Source organism: Amblyomma maculatum, chromosome 3 (assembly GCF_055883805.1).
Source record: "Amblyomma maculatum isolate TAMU_Amacu chromosome 3, ASM5588380v1, whole genome shotgun sequence".
In the NCBI taxonomy this organism is placed as follows: Eukaryota; Metazoa; Arthropoda; class Arachnida; order Ixodida; family Ixodidae; genus Amblyomma; species Amblyomma maculatum.
The window spans coordinates 33,647,288-33,668,230 of NC_139346.1; the positions used below are offsets into that span (position 1 = coordinate 33,647,288).

At 46.2% G+C, this 20,943-nt stretch overlaps 1 protein-coding gene across 2 annotated transcripts in view; it reads right to left on the reverse strand.

Moving 5' to 3' along the window:
• Positions 1 to 327: 327 nt before the first annotated feature.
• The window catches only part of psidin (phagocyte signaling impaired), a 96,252-nt gene continuing 75,636 nt past the window's right edge, over positions 328 to 20,943 (reverse strand). Inside the window, exons 23-27 of one of the 2 annotated variants that reach the window (XM_084597435.1) lie at positions 15,528 to 15,599; positions 7,591 to 7,676; positions 7,155 to 7,271; positions 4,821 to 4,967; positions 328 to 1,853 (exon numbers count right to left, since the gene is read on the reverse strand). In XM_084597435.1, the coding sequence (XP_084453561.1) occupies positions 1,731 to 1,853; positions 4,821 to 4,967; positions 7,155 to 7,271; positions 7,591 to 7,676; positions 15,528 to 15,599 (545 nt within the window). In that variant the 3' untranslated portion in view covers positions 328 to 1,730. Of the gene's footprint in view, positions 1,854 to 4,820; positions 4,992 to 7,154; positions 7,272 to 7,590; positions 7,677 to 15,527; positions 15,600 to 20,943 lie in introns of both variants that reach the window. The other variant, XM_084597434.1, reaches the window with a different exon arrangement.

Below are 20,943 nucleotides of genomic sequence, written 5' to 3' on the forward strand. Positions count from 1 at the left end.
CACAGTTGCTCTCCCTTTCCCTTTCTCTCGCACGACACACCCCCTTTCTTCTATTCCTCCTCCCCCTTCTTCTTGACTATATTGTCATGGGTATGGTTGCTCTTCCTTTCCTCTCTCTCGCTCGACACACCCTTTCTCCTTTTCCTCTGCTGGGGTTATGGCGGCGGCAGCAGCTGTGTCTTGTGACTTAGCGTGTCTTTCGAGCATGCACAGCTTCCTTCCAACCCACGTAGTGTAGCTCACGCAACAAAAGCAGTCACAGCAGTCCGCGCGACCTCTCCACATTTGCTCAGAAGTGTACCTGTCAACAAACACACGATTACGGAATCAAAATATAAAATTTTTACTCGCAATTCTCGATCCTAGAAGGCACGCATGGACAGAGTCAACAGTTGCACAGCCAGTTCACAAGCTCCCACCAAGCTTGCCATAGCACGATCACGGCTGGGAACTGACAGAGCTGATGGTGTCCACAACTCTCCAAGGCAAAGAAAAAGAAAACAGAAAACAGAGTTCCTGGAGCAAAAATGCTGTACAGGCTTGCATGCTACTCTCTCTATAAAAGGGAGGGGGAAAAAAAAACAAGAGAAAGAGAGCGCACGAAGCCAGCCATCTTGCTTCCTTTTGTCACGATTACCTTGGTTTGGTGTCACAATTACGGTCACTGCACAGATGTGGTGGTGAGCGCGCAAGCGCAGAGGAACATTGCACAAAGCAGGCACTTTGCATAGTGGCCGCCATTTGGGTGAAATCCAGGTGCAAGCAGCTGAAGCCAACGACAAGTGACAGTCTCCATGTTCTCTTCTCAACCTCTGCTAAAAGCATGGCTTGTGACGAAGTTAGCACACCATGGTTTCCACAACAGTTGCTGCAGCTATATAAAACTTGAAATTTCTCCAACCAACACTTTTCTCCAACCAACCAACCAACAAAATAAAAGTGTTGGTTGGAGAAATTTCAAGTTTTATTTAATTATCAACCCAACCAGACAGGCAAATCTGTCGAAATGTTTAGCTTGCTGCAGCTATGCACTACATTCCACTGCTGCATTCAAATGTGTGCTGGGTTGCCTCTAATGTGGAGTACAAGCCCACAAGAAACATATTCTGATAGCTTACTCTGCTGGTGGAGAGCAATGGAAGGCTAAATTTAGAAGCATCAGCAAATTCAGCTTGTCAAACTTGTTGTCGGTTAGTAAAAAGCATATCCAAAGGTTGAAGCCGGCTGTGGCACTCGTCACCACTGAGCACCACCTGCGCTCTAGAGCTTATGAGGTGGTGGTGCTGTGCCCTTCAGCTGCATAGTTAGCAGTCACTAGTGTGCAGTGGGGCGCTCCTTGAGGTGAACAGGCTGTTCATTGCTCTTTTTGAAGCTTGGTTAGATGACTTGCTCGAAATTGCCTTCACGCCGTCAAAAGGCAGCCTTTAGTCAGCAATGGAGGAATGTGAGAGAGCAATGCCTGTGCTAGGCACATTCAAAGCCTCCCTTCACACTGTTCTCTTTCTCTGCTTTGTTTTCTTTTTCAGGATGAAATTGATCACTCACACTTGGGCATTCAGGTGTCCAGTCAGGGGGACCTGTGTTGGCAGTCTTATGACAGTTCAGGAGCATGGACAAACAATGAGAGCCGAGGCCAAGGGCAGACGAGTTGTTGGATGCTTGCAACCGTGGCCTGCTTTGAAATGGTGGCCGCTGGAAAATGTCAGCGATAATGGCATCACTTGCTGCACTCAGGCCCGTAACGACTGCAGCAGCTTGAGCTTTGAATCGAGCATGGCTCCCAGTTCCTTGAAGGACTCGGCGTAGCTCTGCTCAATCCTCTGCCGCACCTGCTTGTTGACTTCACTGGTTCCCTGCAGTGATGTGAAACACAAAGCTTAACACATCTAAGACTTGCCCCGAGGCAATTCTTAAAGATTGCCAAATGCAGCAAGGCTAAAGAAAATGGAAAAGAAATCATCATGAAGAATAATAACTATGAATTAATATAAAAACTTGCACCTCAATAAGAACTGTGAAGACAGAACTTTAATGTCGCTCCCAATCTACAAACAGCAGTTTAAACAAGTTACGGAAACTGAAACTATTAAGAAATGCATCTTGCCAATATAATCTCAACCACGGTGGCAAAACTTGGAAGCTAACAAAAAGTCTAGACAGATGAATAAAAACAGCGCAGCAGGCAATGGAAATGAAAACACTTCATTCGTCTAACATTGTAACAGGAACCTCCTCATCAAGTTTGGCTTCATTACAATCTTTCCCTGCATAGTTCTGTTTTTGTAGGGTTGTTTGGGTTACTTGGTCACAAATGATGGCATCTATGGCCACACTGATGCCACCTAGTTTTCTGCAACAAAGAGCTCGTAAGTTGTTGCATGAAACACAATGGGGGCCGTTTGTGATGAGGCACCATTGCTAAGGCTTCACACTGCCCAAAGGGTTGAGGGGGCATGTACAATTTTGGAGAAATTCTTCCTCATTGCCGACAGTGAGCACAGTGCAAACAAAGCACTTGGCAAAACTACAAAAAGCTGTCGCTGTCACTCAGTTTTTGTATCAAATAGGCAAATAACCATATTTCAAACATTCATTAGAGTAAAACTGCTGTGACAGAAACAGTCTTCAACAGCTTTTTAGAGATATCTGATAATTTGAACATTTTTTCTGGGCCTTTCGAAGGCCAAACTAACGCGATATTACTTACATTAAACCTGAATGAGATTGTGAATATTTCGATACACTATTGATAATCTGCAGAGTGTTGCTAGGCTCAGACTGCTTCGCGCTGCTGCCATCAAAGATGCTTCTTTGAAACTGGCCAATGTCAAGCATAAGAGAGTGAATCATACCACTGGCACACTCGAAGCCTAATAATCTTGTATTAAGATTACGGTACAACTGATTCTTGCGACGCCTTGGACAGAAAGGTAGCAAAGCAAGCCTGGCAAGAAGCATTAATAAGGTTAGCTTCACAGCACAGCCAGCGTTGCACCAAATCCTGGCTTCCCCACATAGCAAAAGTGTAGCATAAAAAATGGTGCTGCCAGATTAAGGCTAACAGGAGAATGAATCTTCTTTTTCATGCTTGAAGTTGTACTATAGCCTATCAAGCATCAGCACTGCTTTGTGGCCCTGCTTCGTGGGCCGTCGCTTCATAGGTTGACGGCAAAGTTTGGATCGAGCAATCCTGCATAGCACCTCTCCTCAAACTTGGATTAACTCGGCTGGTGCAGGCCGTTGCTTTGAATTTTGATACAAATACAGCAGCAGATACAGCAGAAGTTGTTCAAATTACTGTTTTACTGCAATTCAAATCAAGGCAGATTACTAGTTCCAATGTTGGCCTGTGTCGCCCGCCGGATCTTCACTATGAAGCGCAGTCTCCCATGCTTCTGCGTCCTTGGCAAACCGCTTCGACTATTAACCCCTGCCCCTTAGGGTGACATCGGACTCCCTGGACACCTACGAGCGGTACCGGAAATCCGATGTCACCTCTTCCGAACAATACAAGTTTTCACCACCACCACTAGCTCCAAGGCATACCCTGTTCAGTAAATTAATTTGGTGTGGCATCAAATGTCCATAATTTAAGAACTAATTACTTCAACCTATTATGTCACTGCAAAACTTCATGAATGCCCAATCGTCCGGAAACGGCCGCTCATATTTATCGAACATCTGGAAGTCTGCATTACTGATACAGTGCAGTCCACTTATAACAATATTGAGAAAACCTGAAAATCCAATCGTTATAACTGATATCGTTATATCTGGACCGGAAAAAAAAAAAAAAAAAAAAAGCACTCCCACATATTTTCCATGCTGTAGGCTTGCCTGCTTACTAGCGATGAGTAAATCGGGTTGAACAATGCTAATCATTGTAAAGAGCACTAAAATCTTTTTTATAGCATACTAAGTAGCCATAAAGTAACTTGAGCATACTTAAAGAAGTCGGAAATTCGCGCTCGCTAGAGCAGCAGCTGAAGCTTGACAATCGCTGTGAACATCACTTTCAGTAGCGTGTACGCTGGTGGCAGTCCTTTTTGCGTGCACGAAACCGATTAGCGGCTGGATAAGCTGAAGAACATCCCCAGCCTTGACGATCGTTAAAATCGTAGAGTGCGAATGTCCGTATTTTTTAACGTGGCTTCCAACCTTGAAACCCTTTCAAAATTCCCGATGAATATAACGTTTCATTTCGTGAGCTATCACGCCGTCCGTCAATGTGATCGTCGCCATCTTCCACGGATGCGAAATTGGTGATGGCAATGACAATACGACCACAGCAGCACCCTTTACGTGGCTGCGATTGCAATGATGATAGTGCTTATTTCATTCCGTTTTCGCCGCATTTATAGTTTTCATGTCACTGTCTACTAAATATCTTATCTTTTATTGAATATTCAGTCAAATTTTCATGGTAAACACCTACCGGGCGGCGATAAATCTATCGTTGTATCTGATGTACCGCCGATAATCAATCGTTATATCTGGTTTAATTTTATATAGGCGCAATAGAAAAAATTATAAATCACAAGAATTTAATCGCTATAAGCGATATATCACTATATCTGGTATCGTTATAAGTGGGCTGCACTGTACTACAAAAGCGAAATAGGTGAATGACTCAGCTCTGCTGAAAAGTTGCAGGATGCAGCAGACGTCATATGCACCGCTGTGATGTGCCTTTTCACGACTTCTCATGAAAATGGCCACGTGGCCGCACATTTCAGAGTCAAGCTCCACAACTCGCACAGTAAAACAACTGCAAGAGCCACAAGAAAACAAAAAGGAACAAAAAATAAGAAAGGGCTGACCGGTAGGAACGGGTCCTCTTCGTCAAGACTGATGGATGCCACCAGTGTTGCAAGCAGGTCTACCGGTGCCCGTCCCACCACGGCCTGGAGGTCTGTCGCCGCCGCTTCCAATTCTCCCAGCAGAGCGGTGAACTGCTTCTGTGACGCCTGGACAGCATCCCGCACGGCATGCTGTGTAAGATGTCCAGAGAATGTCTAGCAAACAAGGCCAGCTGAAGCACAGGAGGTAGTGGTTGGCCACACTTGAGAGTTTATCATCCCAAAGTGAATTATGCAATAAGAGACTCCATAATGAAGGGCTCCAAAAAGTTATGGCCAATTCAGATTATTTAATATGTACTGCCAATACACAGTACATGAAAAGCGACCGCAGAAAGACACAGCAAACTTGAAATTGACAGTCAAGCCCCAAACCAATGAGCCACCCTGGTAGGGAGCGCAGGTGGAGGCGCCCAGCTGTTTAGTTGTGAATGATAGCCACTACCGGCCAGGAAGGCCCTACAGTTTCCCCATGACAAGCCGGTGAAAAGAGCCAACTGGTATGCATGTTTTTCTACTGCCACCCTATCATAAGCGCAGACAGTTCGCACGCTGCGAGATGAGCAAATTTAAGAGCAGATTACTGTAAGCATGCTCTAGCTTTTCCTAGAAAAATGTTCCACTCGGAACCGATGTCGATGACAACAGGACGAGCAAAACAGACCACGCAAAAATTTTCAAACATGCTTTCCACTGCCAAGTCTGTGAATGCTGATCTTGAAGAGCACGCACATTGTGCCTTTATATCAGCCACAGATGATGTGCGGTAGATGATCTATGCACCATGAAATCTAGTCGCCATATCCATGCTGCACTAACAGCACCAGAAATGCTACCATTGGGCAGGTACGAGTGTGTGTAGCTCAAATGGCCACCGAGTCTGATCCTTTCGAGGTAGTTTTTTTAGGATTGTAAGAACATTTGAACATTTCATATATATTGAAGCGAATTATGTAATATCTGATTCAGAATTTATAGTGAATATAAATATTTGAAAATTAGACTATTTTTAAAAGACTTCGATGAGGCATTTGCGGCGTTCCTGAATCGTGAACCTGGCAACGCTGAAATTTCTTTCGCTGTTCTAACTTGCGGCTGGAGTGACTAATACTTTCTTAGCAAGAAAAGCACAAGAGCAAGTTTTAAATAGGCGGCTTCTTTGCTGCTGCAAAAGAGAGCTGGCTCAAGCTCTGAATAAAAGTTGAATCTGTGGCCAAGTACACGATGAGCTCGTCTCGCTCCCCGTGTGCCGTTCATGGCATTGGCAAAACGTTGCCGCTGCATTGCCTGTGCCGAGAAATGAGGAAACTCCCAGCCCACGGATGCTTTGACTACATGTTATTTTTTGTTTCCACCGAGGTTGAGTCCAGGAGCAAGCCACTACAGAGAAGCGCGAGAGGTGAAAGCAGGGCACGAATCTCGAAATGGGTACCTAAACATCTGCACCAGTGTGACCGAGCTGGGAGACGTGAAAGTGAAAATTCGATAGCCCACAGGTTGCCCTTCTCGCCCAGTCGTTGACGGTTTGCAAATGTTTGTTCACAGCTGAGATGCGTGATGGAAAGGTGGGTCGACATCTGAAGAAAACTTGGCCACTGTCACGTGGGTAGGACGTATGAAAAAGCTTAATGCTCTGCATTTGAGACGCCTAGCACACTATGAAAGCCTGAATATGGCTTTGGCCAAAGTTGCGTGTACTCGGAATCGGTGTGCCCGGCCCACCCGAGAGAAATAATTCCCCAGCCCGGGCCCAAACTGGGCCCAGGGTGGAGGAGTTCCGAGAGGCCCAAGCCTGTGCACACCTCTAGCAAGCCTAACTTGAGATCAAGGGGTCCTGGAGGGCTGCATTCTGATCGCATTTTCTCATTTCAGTGGTGAAGCTTGAGTTGTCAGTGCCTGCCACGATCTTGACAGGGGCTTCATACAGACATGTCGCCTGCAAATAGCCACCTGTCACAGCACCTTCCAACTCCGAGATGAAATTTCTTGATTGGTTGAGCAGTTGATGACCCCACGACGTCAGGTGACCGGCCAGCCAAGTGCTGACTAGTCAGCATGTTATGCGACATCAAGCATTCTCTCTTGACCAAAGAGCGACGTCTTTGATGGGTGCAGGATGCTACCAGCCAGTCAAGGATCTTCGTGACAGACGTAGGGCGCTGTCAACAGTTTCTCATAATATGGACTCGAATTCTATGTATTAAACAGAAAACACAGGGACCAGACCACTGGCATGTCACGAGAGCTTATTCGACTGGCACGAACAGCTAGGACAGATGCAGCGCAACCACTTACTTCATCTGTAGAGCTGGCTTCTTTCGTCTTTTTCTTGCCCTTCTTGGGCATCGCGTGGCGAGCGGGCCGTGCCAGTGAGCTGCCCATGGCTGCCACCAAGCTGCACCACCCGATCACCTGGGCAGTAGGAGAGAGAACAACCACTGAGGTGTGTTGCTCGTGCCAGCCTAATGCGACAGCACAGATGCCAACTGCACTCTACCAACTCAAGGAAGCTTATGCCCCCAGAGAGCCCTGTAGGGAGCCCAGTGCACTTCTTATTGGTCGATGAATGCTGAACTATACGACCCTTTTCTGCACCGGCTACTTCCATCGTATTCTGGCTGTCTAGTATGTGAAGTCTCCCAACTGTGCTGGATAACTAACACAAGCATAAGCGTTACCTATGACAATGGTTCAGAAACAACTTTGGGGCAGGCAGGGAGGGCCTACTTACCTCTGTGGCATTGGCAAGCGCTTCTAGAAAGACATGCGTTGAGTGTAAGCTGTCCACCTTGAGATCCTTTACCTTGGACACCATACCTGGGCACAAAAAAAAGAAAATAGTACACGTGGGAAAAAAAAAATGTCGGGCTCAGCTTCAAGGGACCCGATGGCAAAAGAAAATTCTAATCAGAAAGCACTGCCTTCACAGGCTATGTTCCCCCGTCCACAGGTAAGAGATTCAACTCCTATGCCATGGCTCAGGAGGCTGAGATATGCTGAACTCAAGCTGGCCACTCCTTAATTTCAACTATGTACAGGGTTGTACACTTATAACACGGTCACTGCTTTCAAAGTGCCACTGTGTCTGACCCGGCCACACAATGAAGCTAGGTGGCCAGCAGTCCGAAGCGCCACCTCCAGGTCGCTCTTTTGTAGTATCGCTTTGCTTCAAGGGGTCATGACAGCTAAAATTCAAGCATAAACTGATTACAGTTGAACCTAGATATATCGAACTCGAAGGGGATCGCGAAATAGTTTGATAATCGATAATTCAATATACAGAAATCGGCTTGTGACGGCACTTACGATGCGAAAAAAACAATACCGTATCTGTCAACCCACTCCCGTAATGAACCCACCCTCCACTTTTGCACCCGAGAATTCGGAAAACAAACAAAAAAAAAAAAGCGTTAAGGCCAGCTTGCTCACATGCAAGCGATTGAGCGATCTCAGTGACGAGCGGCAGCGACAGAGCTAAAAATTTCCAACTTGTTGGAACTGCGTCCCTCTCGCCGCTCGAGCCACCACGGCAGCTCAAAACAAGGTTTCTGTGTTGCCGCGGCAGAAATCGCGAGCGTTTTCGCTTGCATGTCGATGGCGTGCGTCACTCCGTTTCGACGTCTCATCCACAGCTCATTTCTTGGCAGCGTGCTAAGATGCTGCGCAGTGATAACGTCATGGTGTGCTTATCTTTTGATAGCTCCTGCGGTGGCGGGGAGCGAGAGTGCCCGTGATGGCTTGATTGCACAAGCCTGGTTCGATTTATCACGCTGCGCTTAGGGCGGGCATGGTCCACTGCCATAAAATCATTGGAAAACGTGATAGCTGCAAATGCTGTTTGGAGCGAAAAATGCTAAAAGCCGGTGTCATGATCACAGCTGACCCCGTGCTTTCATTGATACAAAGATAAACGACTCCCGCAAGAAAAATAAAAAAAAAAAATCCGCAGCCGCCATATCTTACGCTATGCCGCGCATACTGCACAATGATAAGAATGATGAATGACGTTTTAATGACATTTTAAACAAGAATGAACGACTCTCAAAAAAAAAAAAATATCTGCTGCTTCCGCAGGTGCCATAGCCACGTCAGTTGCCGCATGCAGAGAGTTCACAACACACGCTGGAGAAAGCGTCCGACGTTCTGTTTGAAAACAGGCTGAGCTGGCTCGGCGCATGCGTAGCGCGTGCTACTGCGAAAGAAGGCCGTGAGTGAGGAAGGAGACCGATAGCTCGGCAAAAAAATGGGCACACCCTTGTGCTTCGCTCTATAGTGTTTTTCCCCTCTCGTTCCCACTGGTTCTCTCTGGTTCATTCACGCACATGGTTTGCAAACGTCACGTCCTGGTACGCAGGAAATGATAACCGCAGATGCGCGTGCCTTTGAGGAATGGGTGCAACACTGCCCTACACCAGCCGTCGCCGAACTGTCCCCTCTCATTCCTTTCACGCGTGGCTTGAAAACGTCACGCGGCAAACGACCGAGGGTGATGCGATCGTCTTTGGGGAAAGCACGCTTTCCAGTGCATGGTGCGGAGTTCAATATGTCGAACGACGGGTGAAATTGAGTTCGATATATGACGCGACTTTCCTATTCTTTTACATGGGATTTTCAAGGGGATATTCCGCGAGTTTGATATAACCAAAATTCGATATATGTATCCGGGTTCGACTGTATTGTGTTTCACTTCACAGATGTGAAATTATAATTCCTCAAAATTTGAACTCATTCCATGCAGCAGATATTTTTAAAATAATTTTCGTTTTATCATTTCGAAAGCAACTTCCTGGTCTGGCAACTACTGGCCGCTGATGTCACAACAGCATCTCATTCCCATGTCGTCTGCTATTCGTGGCAACGGCTGCACTCTTGCATGCACACCGTGGACGGTGGTCGCGGAGTTTTTCCTTCAGCAAAGAGATTTTACTTTCACGTTCTTTTTATTTGAGAAGCCTTCACTATATTATGCGACTTTAGTGATTCTTGGAGAACTGGACTTGTTTTACGTTTCCATTTAGAGACTAATGAGGAGGCCGAAATCGATGGGCTCATGCTGTATTATTTAAGCATACAATCAGGAGTATATTATTCGTGTGTTATGAGGCCTTGTTTTAGCAACAAGCACTCCCTCATTTAAAAAGGTACACATCCGTTTCCTTCTGCCATGTGTGCCACGAAAGGCGGGAGGGGGTTAGTGTGGTGTTGCTGATGATTGACGAGCTATCGCCCATTGTTTCGGTCTAAAAACTAAGAAGAAAACCCAACAAGCGTATGATGACGCGAGAGCACGCCTTGCGACATTAGAGGAGCAGACGAAACATTTGAATGAAGTGGTGGTACCTCTTGAGATGCTGTTGCATGCACGTGTTAGCCAAACAATTATTTTCGCTGGTAAAGCCTTTTTACAAAACTATCTTCAATCTGGCCACGACAAGCGCACGAAAGCATGTAGCCCAGCTGCTGCTTGAGTCCCATTATAGTAATACCCAATACAGTTCGAATGCGCTTCTCTGCCTGCTTTGAACAAGAGCCTCCCAGCCGCCAAAGTCTGTTTCGCCTCCCCTGCAACCGTACGCTTACGACTGTGACCAACTCCCGAGCCTAACCTTGCATTTTTTCTGGTGCTACATGCCCAGCAAATGACTCGTGAGAACTCCAAAATAAGTATACACCATTTAGTGTTTAATGTTTAGTGCTGAGCCCTGAACTCCTGCAGGAATGCGCCAATTAGCCGTCAAATGGCAGAACCTGCCAATATCCTCAAAGCTAGAGATTACCAGTAGAGTTGAACGCGGAGAACAGAAGTCGGTTGTTGTCGCAGCATACAGCATCCCTAGAAGCAAGCCGAGAATGATACTGAAAAATAAGGCGGGCATTAGGGCTAAGGCGGACAAGAGGCCTGCTGTTACCAGCGCCCGATGAGTATGAACGGCTGCATATGAATACGTGGAGGCAGCAGTGTATAAGTGGTTCATGAATGTTAGGTCACAAAACATCCATTTTTGGCTCAATGATTGAACAGAAAGCGGAGGATTTCGCTTTCATGCTCAACAGACCCAACTTTAAAGGCAGCTCTGGTTGGCTGCAGCATATCAAAAAGTGTCGCAGTATTATCGGCGGTGCTGTTACTAGTGAAAGCTGCACGGTAGACGTTGGCAGCGTGCACAAGTGGATTGAAGAAAACTGGAGCGACATTACGACAAGATACCATCCCCGTGATATTTTCAATGCCGATGAGACTGTTTTGTTCTGGCAAATGTTTTCAGACAAAACGCTGGCCTGTCGTGATGACAGGGCTCACGGTGGGAAAGTCAATAAAGCCTAAATATCAGTGTTACTCGCCATCAACATCAACAGATCAGCCAAGCTTCGACCGCTTGTGATCGGAAAGCAAATCGCCACAATGCCTGAAGAATGCACTTTCTATTCCAGTGACCTACAGATACAATGAAAAAGCTTGGATGACAAGCAAACTTTTTGGCAAGTTGCTCAAGTCCTGGGACGACGACCTGGTAAGCCAAGGCAGGAAGGTCTGCTTAATTGTTAACTGCTCTGCTCATCATTGCAACATCAGCAGCATCGAGCTTCGTTTCCTTCCGCTGAACACAACGCCGGTGCTACAGCCTTTAGATAAAGGTGTCATTCGTGCACTGAAGGCAGGCTACAGAAAGCGCCTTGTGAAACAGCTATTGCTAAACCTTCGCACTGGCAGGAAGTTGAAAACTGACCTCCTGGGCACAATAACGATGTTGAATGCATCATGGAACGATGTGCAAAAAACAATTCAGAACTGCTTCTGTCACTGTGGACTCAGCGTTTCCGGCGAGGCTGGTGTGAGTTCATCTGAAAATTGCAATGAACTCCTCAACAGCAGTGAACCACCAATTTGTTTAGCCAGTTGTCCGAGTTTCCAGGTGCAGTTTGTGGTGGGACTGCAGCAACAGACTTTGTCTTCGTCAACAACCATGTTGCGACTACTGGAGAGCTTGCTGATGAAGACATCGTTGCCGATCTGGTTAGGGATCTCGCCGGCGACAGTAACTGCAAGGACCCAACGAGTTCCGATCCGCCATCATGTTCCGAAGCACTTCATGAGCTGAGTGCTGTTCATCACGACCGTACGTCCATAGGAGGTTGTGGGCTCAGCTGTTCTCAGCCAGTGCATGATAAAAAAGTTCCAGGTGGCCAAAAGTTATCTAGAGCCCTTCTCTACCGTGGCTCTCATGGTTCTTTCAATCCATGCTTCATCTGTTCTCTGATGGCATAGTGCAACAGTTACAGTCGCTTTTCTTATCCTCAGAAGTGGTTTCCATCACCTTCTGGCTCCTCCCAGAGAAGCCACGGCTCTGTATGAGATGCAGAAACTGACAGAATATCTGCTGCTCCAAACTTAAAGGACAGATGCCAGTACTGTCTGCAGAATCAAGAGAAGCGAAGTAAAACACTTCCAAGCACACAGACACTAGCAATAGAATGCACAGGCAGTCACTAGACACCATGTGTGATTACTGTTGAGAAAAAAAAAAAGGAAGTACGCTTTCAACATAACAGCATCGACTGGTAGTGATTGCATGAGCTAATGATTTAATAAAGTGGCCATTTTAGAGCCAGAATTATACTATCTTCCCTCAAATCAGTTTCGTGCGAATTTCAGTGAGCACCCTCTGCCCTGTAATGTGATATACCACCTCAGCAGTGCAAAAAAAACTAATGCCCCAACAGCAAGAGAAAACTACAAACACCTTTTTCCACTCTTTCAGTTCAGTTCAGTCGTTCAGTTGTGTCCGACTCTTTGTGACTCTATGGACCATGTCACGCCACGCTTTCCGGTCTCTATCTTCCTAGCATCACGTAACTTCATCTGCAGTGCCTCGAGGATGCCATCTAACCATCGCGTTCGCTGCCTACCCCTTCTCCGGCGACCCTCAACCTTTCCCAACATCAAATCTTTCTCCAGCGACTCCTCTCTTCTCATCAGATGACCAAAGTAGCTGAGCTTTAACTTTAGAATTTGACCCTCCAATGAGCAGTCAGGGTTTATGGTCGACAATATCGACTGATTTGATATTTGGACTTCTGGCAGTCCAAGGAACTCTCAAGAGTCTTCGCCAGCACCACAATTCAAACGCGTCAATTCTTCGGCGGTCAGCCTTTTTCACAGTTCAACTCTCGCATCCATACATCACAACTGGAAAGACCATAGCACGAGTTATACGGATCTTGGTTGGCAGACTAATGTCTCTGCTCTTTACTAGGCAGTCAAGGCTAACCATTGCTCTCTCTCCCAGAAGGAGGCGTCTCCTAATTTCATGGCTGCAGTCTCCTTTCGAGGTAATCTTGGAGCCCAAGGACAGAAAATCTGTCACAGCTTCCACTTCTTGTCCATTGATGCTCCAGGACTTGATAGGGCAAGACGCCATGATCTTTGTCTTTTTAATGTTCAGTTTAAGCCCGAACTTCTCACTCTCTTCTTGTACGCGTATCAGAAGTCTCTTGAGTTCCACTTCACTTTCTGCCATTGAAGTGGTATCATCCGAATATCTAAGGTTGTTGATACGTTTTCCAGCAATCTTCACTCCAGCTGAAGACTCGTCCAGACCGGCCTTCCTCATGATGCACTCTGCATATAGGTTAAATAGGCAGGGCGGCAGTATGCAGCCTTGCCTCACTCCTTTCTCGATCGGAAACCAATCAGTAAGACCATGCCCAGTTTTGACTGTGGCCTCTTGCCCTTCATACAGGTTCCTGAGGAGACAGATGAGGTGAATTGGAACTCCCATCTCTTGGAGAGCTTGCCACAATCTGCTGTGATCTACTCAGTCAAACGCTTTCGCATAATCAATAAAGCAGAAGTAGATGGGTTTCTGGAACTCTTGCTTTTTCCATGATCCACTCTTGAAGTAAAATATCGTTACAAGAGACACTTGAAAATGGTTCGATTGGCTTTCATATGTTTGCCGTGGTAACAACATTGCATGCAAGAGACACTCTGTTACTAAGGTCAACTTTGCAGGTCCTTAAAGTAAATTCTTCACTATATATAAGGGACATAATTAACCCAGGTAGTATGCAATGCAGCTGACTCTTACTAACTCGTATGTATGACAATTCAGATTTCCACATCCAAATTCTGTTCCATACCAGTGTCCTTTTTTGTTGCAATATGTCAAGAACCAAGAAGCAGTACCTCCTCCTGACTGGGAAGTCAAAACATCCCTGCTGCTTACGTCACACAGGAATGTGATGACAATGGCGGAAACAATAAGGACATTTCGATTTCCCAGTCAAGAATCAAATTCATAAATTCCCAGACCGGAGCATTTAGTACAGAATGTGCAGAATTTCAGACGTTCCAAACAGTCTCCTGCAGCAATGACGTGAGCGTACAAGCCGCAACTGTAAACACACCACTGAGACACAAGCACTACATTGCCAATGTTGCTATCACTGGCCGCGCTGTACTCATGGCGACTAGTGAACTGTGGCCATGTGCACTGATGCGCAGGCCCGTGCACCGTACATCTCTCAGAGAGGAGTACGCACTTTGCAGGAATTCCTTATTTTCCTTGTCTACCATCGTCGTTCGTTCATTCGTGCAAGTTCACCAGATTTCTCATCAAAAACTGCTTCTGAAAAATGGGCTTTGTTCAGGGTATCCATGACAAAAACTCCGCAGAGTTTTTGTCATGGATACCCTGTGATGACCGTAGCGTGCTGGGACTTGGAACAATGCTTGTATGTCGATGATGAGGTGATCATTGCAGTTGTCAATGCACGGATGATAATGATGAATATTAACCTATTGAGTCACTTAGAAGGGCTTTACTAACAACAAGAGTCAACTCATGACTTCCTTTTTGCTCATCTCTCAGAGAAGAGCACGCACTTTGCGGGAATTCCTTATTTTCCTTGTCTACCATCATCGTTCCTTCATTCGTGCAAGTTCACCGGATTCCTCATCAAGAATTGCTTCGGAATGTCCCCAACTCGGGTAGACGTGGCCGTTAGTTAGATAGTTTGCAGAGAGATATGAAAAAAATTTGGGTGGACCAGTCCAAGCTGAGTGATCTGGATTTTTTATTGCAAAGAAATCAACAGTCTAGGCTACTTTCTTGCCATTAAATGCTGTGAAATTTGCAATTTTTTCCAGCATAACTTAATTATAGCCATGTTATTTCCTTAACACTCCAGTATGTTGTTACAAGTTTGCCTGACTGCATCATTGAGCAAACGTGTAAAGGTACAAAGAGATGCTTGGTCGTGGTGTACTTTACTGGTGACAACCATTTGTTTCCTAGCAGGGTGCTCTTACATGGAGCGTTTAACAAAACGTACACCCTTTGTCAAAAATTGGAACTCTTGAAGTGGAAGCCCCGTAACAAAGCTCGTTGCACTTCTACAGAGTTCAATACCTTGTAGATGACAAACCCTGTCCTCACTTAACTTAAGCTTACATGTATATTCCAGTACTACTTCCAGGAGCCCTATTACAAGGCTGAGACGCGAACCCCTTGGGACATATATTTTTGACAAAGACTGTACATAAAAGAGCGCGCAAAAGTGAATCTTTTCAAGTTGTCGCTATGTTCACAGAGCAGCGTTTGCCCATGCACATTGTTGGCATGTCCCATGAAGTGGAAAGTCACTCAATGCAAAGGCTAGACTCACTTGTGACTAGAGGAACAAGGCCATCCCCGACTTTGATTTCGGCACTGGTGGTGGGGGCCTCCGTGCTCAGCTCTGGAAAGGAAAATTCAAGGGCTTGCGTACTCAGTGCGAAATTTCGTAGCTGATGTCCAAGGGTCTCCTGATAAGGCAAAGAGTACAGTGCTGCGTAAACATCACCTATCTTTCACGCTCATTAATGACCTCCTGCAAGATAAACATTAATTATCAATAATTTAATAATGCTTTTCTGCGGGTTCTGTGCTGAAGCCTCAGCTTGACACTTATTCTAAAAGAAATTTGTTTGGTTTGACAACTAGTGGTTGGCTCCAAAGATTTAAGGACCACTACTCTATCACCGGAAAGGGGGTAGCAGGTGAGAGCCACACAGTGACTGCAGAAGGCGCCAAGATGTTGGTGCAGGATGTACGTCGTGATGTGGAGGGCTACGAAGGCATGCAACATTTTTAACACACACAAGACTGCCTTGTTTTGCGCCTACTGCTAAGTAGGGCTTTGGCGCTCAAAAATGGGAACTGCCATGGCCGAAATATGAATAAGCCACTAGTTACTGTTCATCTCACAATGAACATGAATGGGTCTGCAAAGTTGCGACTGCTTGTCAGTGGCAAGCTCATCTCCCTGCAAGGGTGCGGTTCGCTCAAAAACATTGAGCTCTGCTTTTTGCCACAGAATGCCACAGCGGTTTGACTGCCCCTTGATCAAGGAATCAAACGAGCATTCAAAATAGGCTACTGGTAGCGCATTGTAGAGCTCCTGTTGGTGAAATTGTGGGTAAATGATCAGCTGAAAATAAATTCGCCAGGCGCAATCAAAATGATCAGCCGTGCCAGGCACACATGATTGAAAACACATTCATCAACTGTTTGGAAATCGCAAGTGCAGTGCAAGGCGGCAGCGATATTGCCACGCTTTGGGAAGAACTCGCCGATATTCTGGACACTCTACCAGATAAAGTTGCCTTTGCAGACGTTTTGATAGTCAAAGACGTTGCTGTGGCAGTGAGCCCGCTGGACTCTGAAATTGCTGCCGATGTGTTGACGTCTGGTGTCAGTGGCACCGACAAGCTGCTGCCAGAAGATGGTTGCCCTCATCCGACGTGGCAAGAAGCCCTTTCTGCTACTGATGTGCTGCGGCAATACTGTGCCGAAATAGAGGGAAGTGGGCTGGACTTCACTGAGGCGATTTCGCCGTTGAGGACGCGGTTCTCACTGATGATGCCAAATGCTGTGTTGAGGTGGAAATCACTGCCTACTGCAAATAGATGTACAATTTTCTGCAATAAATTTATTTTGCTGCAGTATATTCATGGTGAGTGCCACAATTTTTCATTCATTAGTGCAGTTTCGATCAGCTGCTCACATTTTTTATAATGAATTTGATGTTGAAGTTGGCTATAAACAGGCTCAGTTAAAACAACTACTTCGCATATCGAACGAATCGCATTAAATCACACTGTTCATCATAAGTGGGCTCGACTTAGTGATTTGATATAAGGCTGAAAATGGTACTTCTTTAACAGTGTAAATGGCACTTATTCCCTTATTATCGCCTTTCTAACATCACACATACTCTCCTTAATATAGTAAAAAGCTACTATATTATCTGAAAGACCACCAGACAGGTACGAAGCCCCGTTTTCACCAGGTTGTAATGAATGTGCTTGCATGGCGAAGGGGAAGCATGTCTGACTTGGTATCCGAAGGTACTGGAAGGCTCAGTTCCCATCTTAGGCTCCCTTACTTTCCTTTTCAGCACAATTCATTATATTTTTGATTCCACTTCTTCATGCGCGGCGTAGAACCTTTTCAATCAATCGTGATTTTCTCAACATGCCAGTGCTGGGCTCTCCACTGAACAGCAACCTTAGTGAGACTGTGGAAAGATGTTTGTAATCCCATTTTAATGCAGCAGATGCGTAGAAGCGGCTTTTATGAGTATCTGAGTCAAATTTGAATGCTTTTCCTTTCGTTTGTAGGGTTGAACATCCCGAACTAACTCAGGCTAAGAGAGACACTGTAGTGGAGGACTCCGGAAATATCGACCACCTGGGGTTCTTTAACATGCAGAAGAGACGTGCTGCCTCTTCCTTAACAACTGCTTTAGCCATATGCAGCTTGCACAGCTTCAGGCCACAAAGGCGGTGCATTTTCCACCCTGCACAACGTGAAAAGCACAGCCTATTGACCAGGGCCTCATGGCTTCAGTGAAGTCTAGGTACTGTACGTCTTGTTGAGCGTTTGTTTTTTGACATGCAAGCGAAACTAAATTCTGTAATCGGCCTGAGATTTGCAGTGCAGATTCTTTTGTGTGGGCGCAGATTCAGCCAACTATCATAAAAAACTGCTTCAGAAAAGCTGGTTTTCCAGCCGGTGACAGCGACTGCTCAGCCGCCATATTGCCACAGGAAGATTAAGCAGATCCTGTTGAAGAGGCATTCGGGAGACAGGAATTCTCAAAGTACGTAATCGCGGATGATGACATGGTCAACACGGAACAGTTGACAGGTCAGGAAATTGTAGCTCAAGTCCACAGAGTGCCTACTGCAGATCAAGACGTAGAAGAGGAAGGGGAGGAATGTAGCAGAGGGGTTGTAGCTGACTTCTCAAGCCTTGGAATACATCCAAGGCCTAAAGAATTATTTTGAGCAAAATAATATGGCGGCAGATGAAGTGAACAGCTTTGTAACGATGTAGCCGCACATAGTGTCCAAAGCTGTCCATCGTACACAGCAGTCAAAGCTGAAAAGCTCCTTTCAGAAGACTTACAGAGGAAATAAATCCATTCTTTGTCAATGTTTGTGACTTGTAGTTCACTCTGGTTATTACAGACCCATTTAGTGCTCACATAAATGTTGGTTGTAACAGTAACTCTAACTACATACTTCTTTTACAGCAAACCAAAATCTTCACTTCTAAAGTTTGTTTTATTGAGGTTGTCCATACGTTTCGCGGTGTTTTACAGATACAGTCGAACCTCGTTATAACGAACATGGATACAGCGAATTATCGGATATAACGAAGTAAATGCAAAGTTTGGTTGGCTGTGCTTTATTTCTATGAGAGTTCTATCCGTATAACAAAATAAAAAACTGAAAATTTGACACTGAATCGGTTATAACGAAGCATATTTCGTATTCACACGCCTCAAAATCCGCAAAGAAGCAAAAAAAATTTTTTTTTCAAAACGCTAAATTTCGGTTTTATCATTCGCCTCCACCTAAAATGTGTTTGAATCACCCGCGCTTTCGCATGCCACGCCATCTAGGGACCGCGAATGAATCTAGCATCAACGGCTGCCTGGCATGTGACCGGCACGTGATCGAACCACCGCCCGCGTCGCCTCCATCTAAAATGTGTTTGAATCACCCGCGCTTTCGCACGCCCCGCCATCTAGAGACCGCGAGTGAATCTAGTATCAACGGCTGCCTGGCATGTAACCTGCACGTGATCGAACCACCGCCCGTGTGCCCCTGCCCCTACTTTTTGCTGACCCGCGCGTGTGCTCACTTTCCTCGAGGTCGTGCCGTCGTCTTGCAGCATGGCGGCGCCGAAACGCAAAGCAGTTTCTCTTGAAACAAAGATAAAAATATTCAGGGCAGTCGACAGCGGGTGCAAGAAGAAAGAGATTGCCGCAGACTTCGGCATTGCGCCTAGCACTCTGTCAACCGTACTGAGCGCAAGGCAGAAGATAGAAAACGTGCACTCTGCAGGCGCCGTGAAGAACGACAGGAAGCGCGTCAGGTATTGTCACCACCAGGATGTTGAAGATGCCTTGTTCGCATGGTTCAAGGACGTTAGAGCGCGCAACCTGCCTGTGTCTGGTGCCGTGCTTCAAATGAAGGCAAGAAGTCTCGCTTGCGTCTTAGGCCACGATGAAGCAGTGGCTGGCTGCAGCGATTTAAAGACCGCCACCAGATTGTTTGCCACACCTTGCCGGGCGAAGTAGCAGCCGTCGATGTAGAGAACTGCGAGAAGTGGGCAGAAAGCTTCCGCATGCAACTGGATGGCTACGAGATGCGCAATGTCTACAACGTAGACGAGACTGCGCTTTTTTTTAAGCTGATCCCGGAAAGGTCACTCGTTGCGAAGAACGAACTGTGCCGAGGAGGCAAGGAAAGCAAAGACCGCATCACCGTTGTTGTTTGTGTCAACATGGATGGGTCAGATAAAAGGCGGCTAACTGTTATTGGTAAATCTGCTCGCCCCAGATGCCTGCGCAACGCCCGGAATGTCCAAGCGGACTATCGCTCGAACAAAAAGGCGTGGATGACGTCGTCACTCTTTGAAGCATGGCTGAAGGCCTTTGACAAAGACATGGCAGAGCAGCGCAGGAAAGTGCTCCTTATATTGGACAACTGCTCTGCCCATAAGGTGTCTGTACCACTTGAAGCGGTCCGCCTAGTTTTTTGCCACCAAACTCGACCTCAGTGCTGCAGCCGTTAGACAGGGGCATCATTCGCTCACTAAAATGCTGCTACCGAAAGCGATTGGTTACGCAGCTCGTATCTGACATAAACAGGGGCATATCAACGGCCATAAACCTCAAAACTACGCTGGACATGCTGTACGGTGCATGGAACGAAGTGGCACAGTCGACAATAAGAAATTGCTTTGTTGATGCTGGCCTAGCCCCATCCACCAGCGAGACTGAGCCCATCGACGCCCACGATTCTGAAGGTGAAGCGGACAATTTCGACGAGACGACATGGCGTCAACTGGCGGTTCCGAATGTTACGTTCGAGGACTTTATTGCTGCCGATGACAACTTGGCTGTGGCGCCCGAATTGACCGACCAAGAAATTGTCGATCAGCTGCTTCCTACAGATGATGCTACGAGCAGCGATGAGAGTGAAGAAGAAGGCAAAGAGCGAGCTCTCAGCAGCACTGAGGCCGCCGATATGGCGAGGAAATTGAGAAGGTACCTTGAGAACCTACCTGTGGCCAAATCAGCTGACATTGGGAAAGCGCTCCACAGTGTCGATTTCGTTGAGAAATTTATTCTATCGAATAGTGTGAAGTGCCGCCAAATGAAGATTACGTCGTTTTTTAAACAAATCAGTTCTGCGTGGCCTAAATCCCGATTTGTGTGCTCATTTTTGCTTGGCAGTGCAAAATGAAAGGTAAGGTCTCGCGTGCTTATACCACGCTTTAAAGAAAAAAAAACAAGCTTTTTTTTTTCACCTCAGTGCTTTCCATTTTAGGGTAGCCTTTACTTGGGTTTATGAACAGAATTTATTTTGTAGGAATTTGTGTGTACATTTACAACGAATATCGGATACAACGAACGAATTTCCGCGCAAAATGAGACTTTGTTATAACGAGGTTTGACTGTACTTCGCCTCGGTAATGAGATTGCTTACTTTCACGATCTATTCTAGGATGTTCATGGCTGCTCT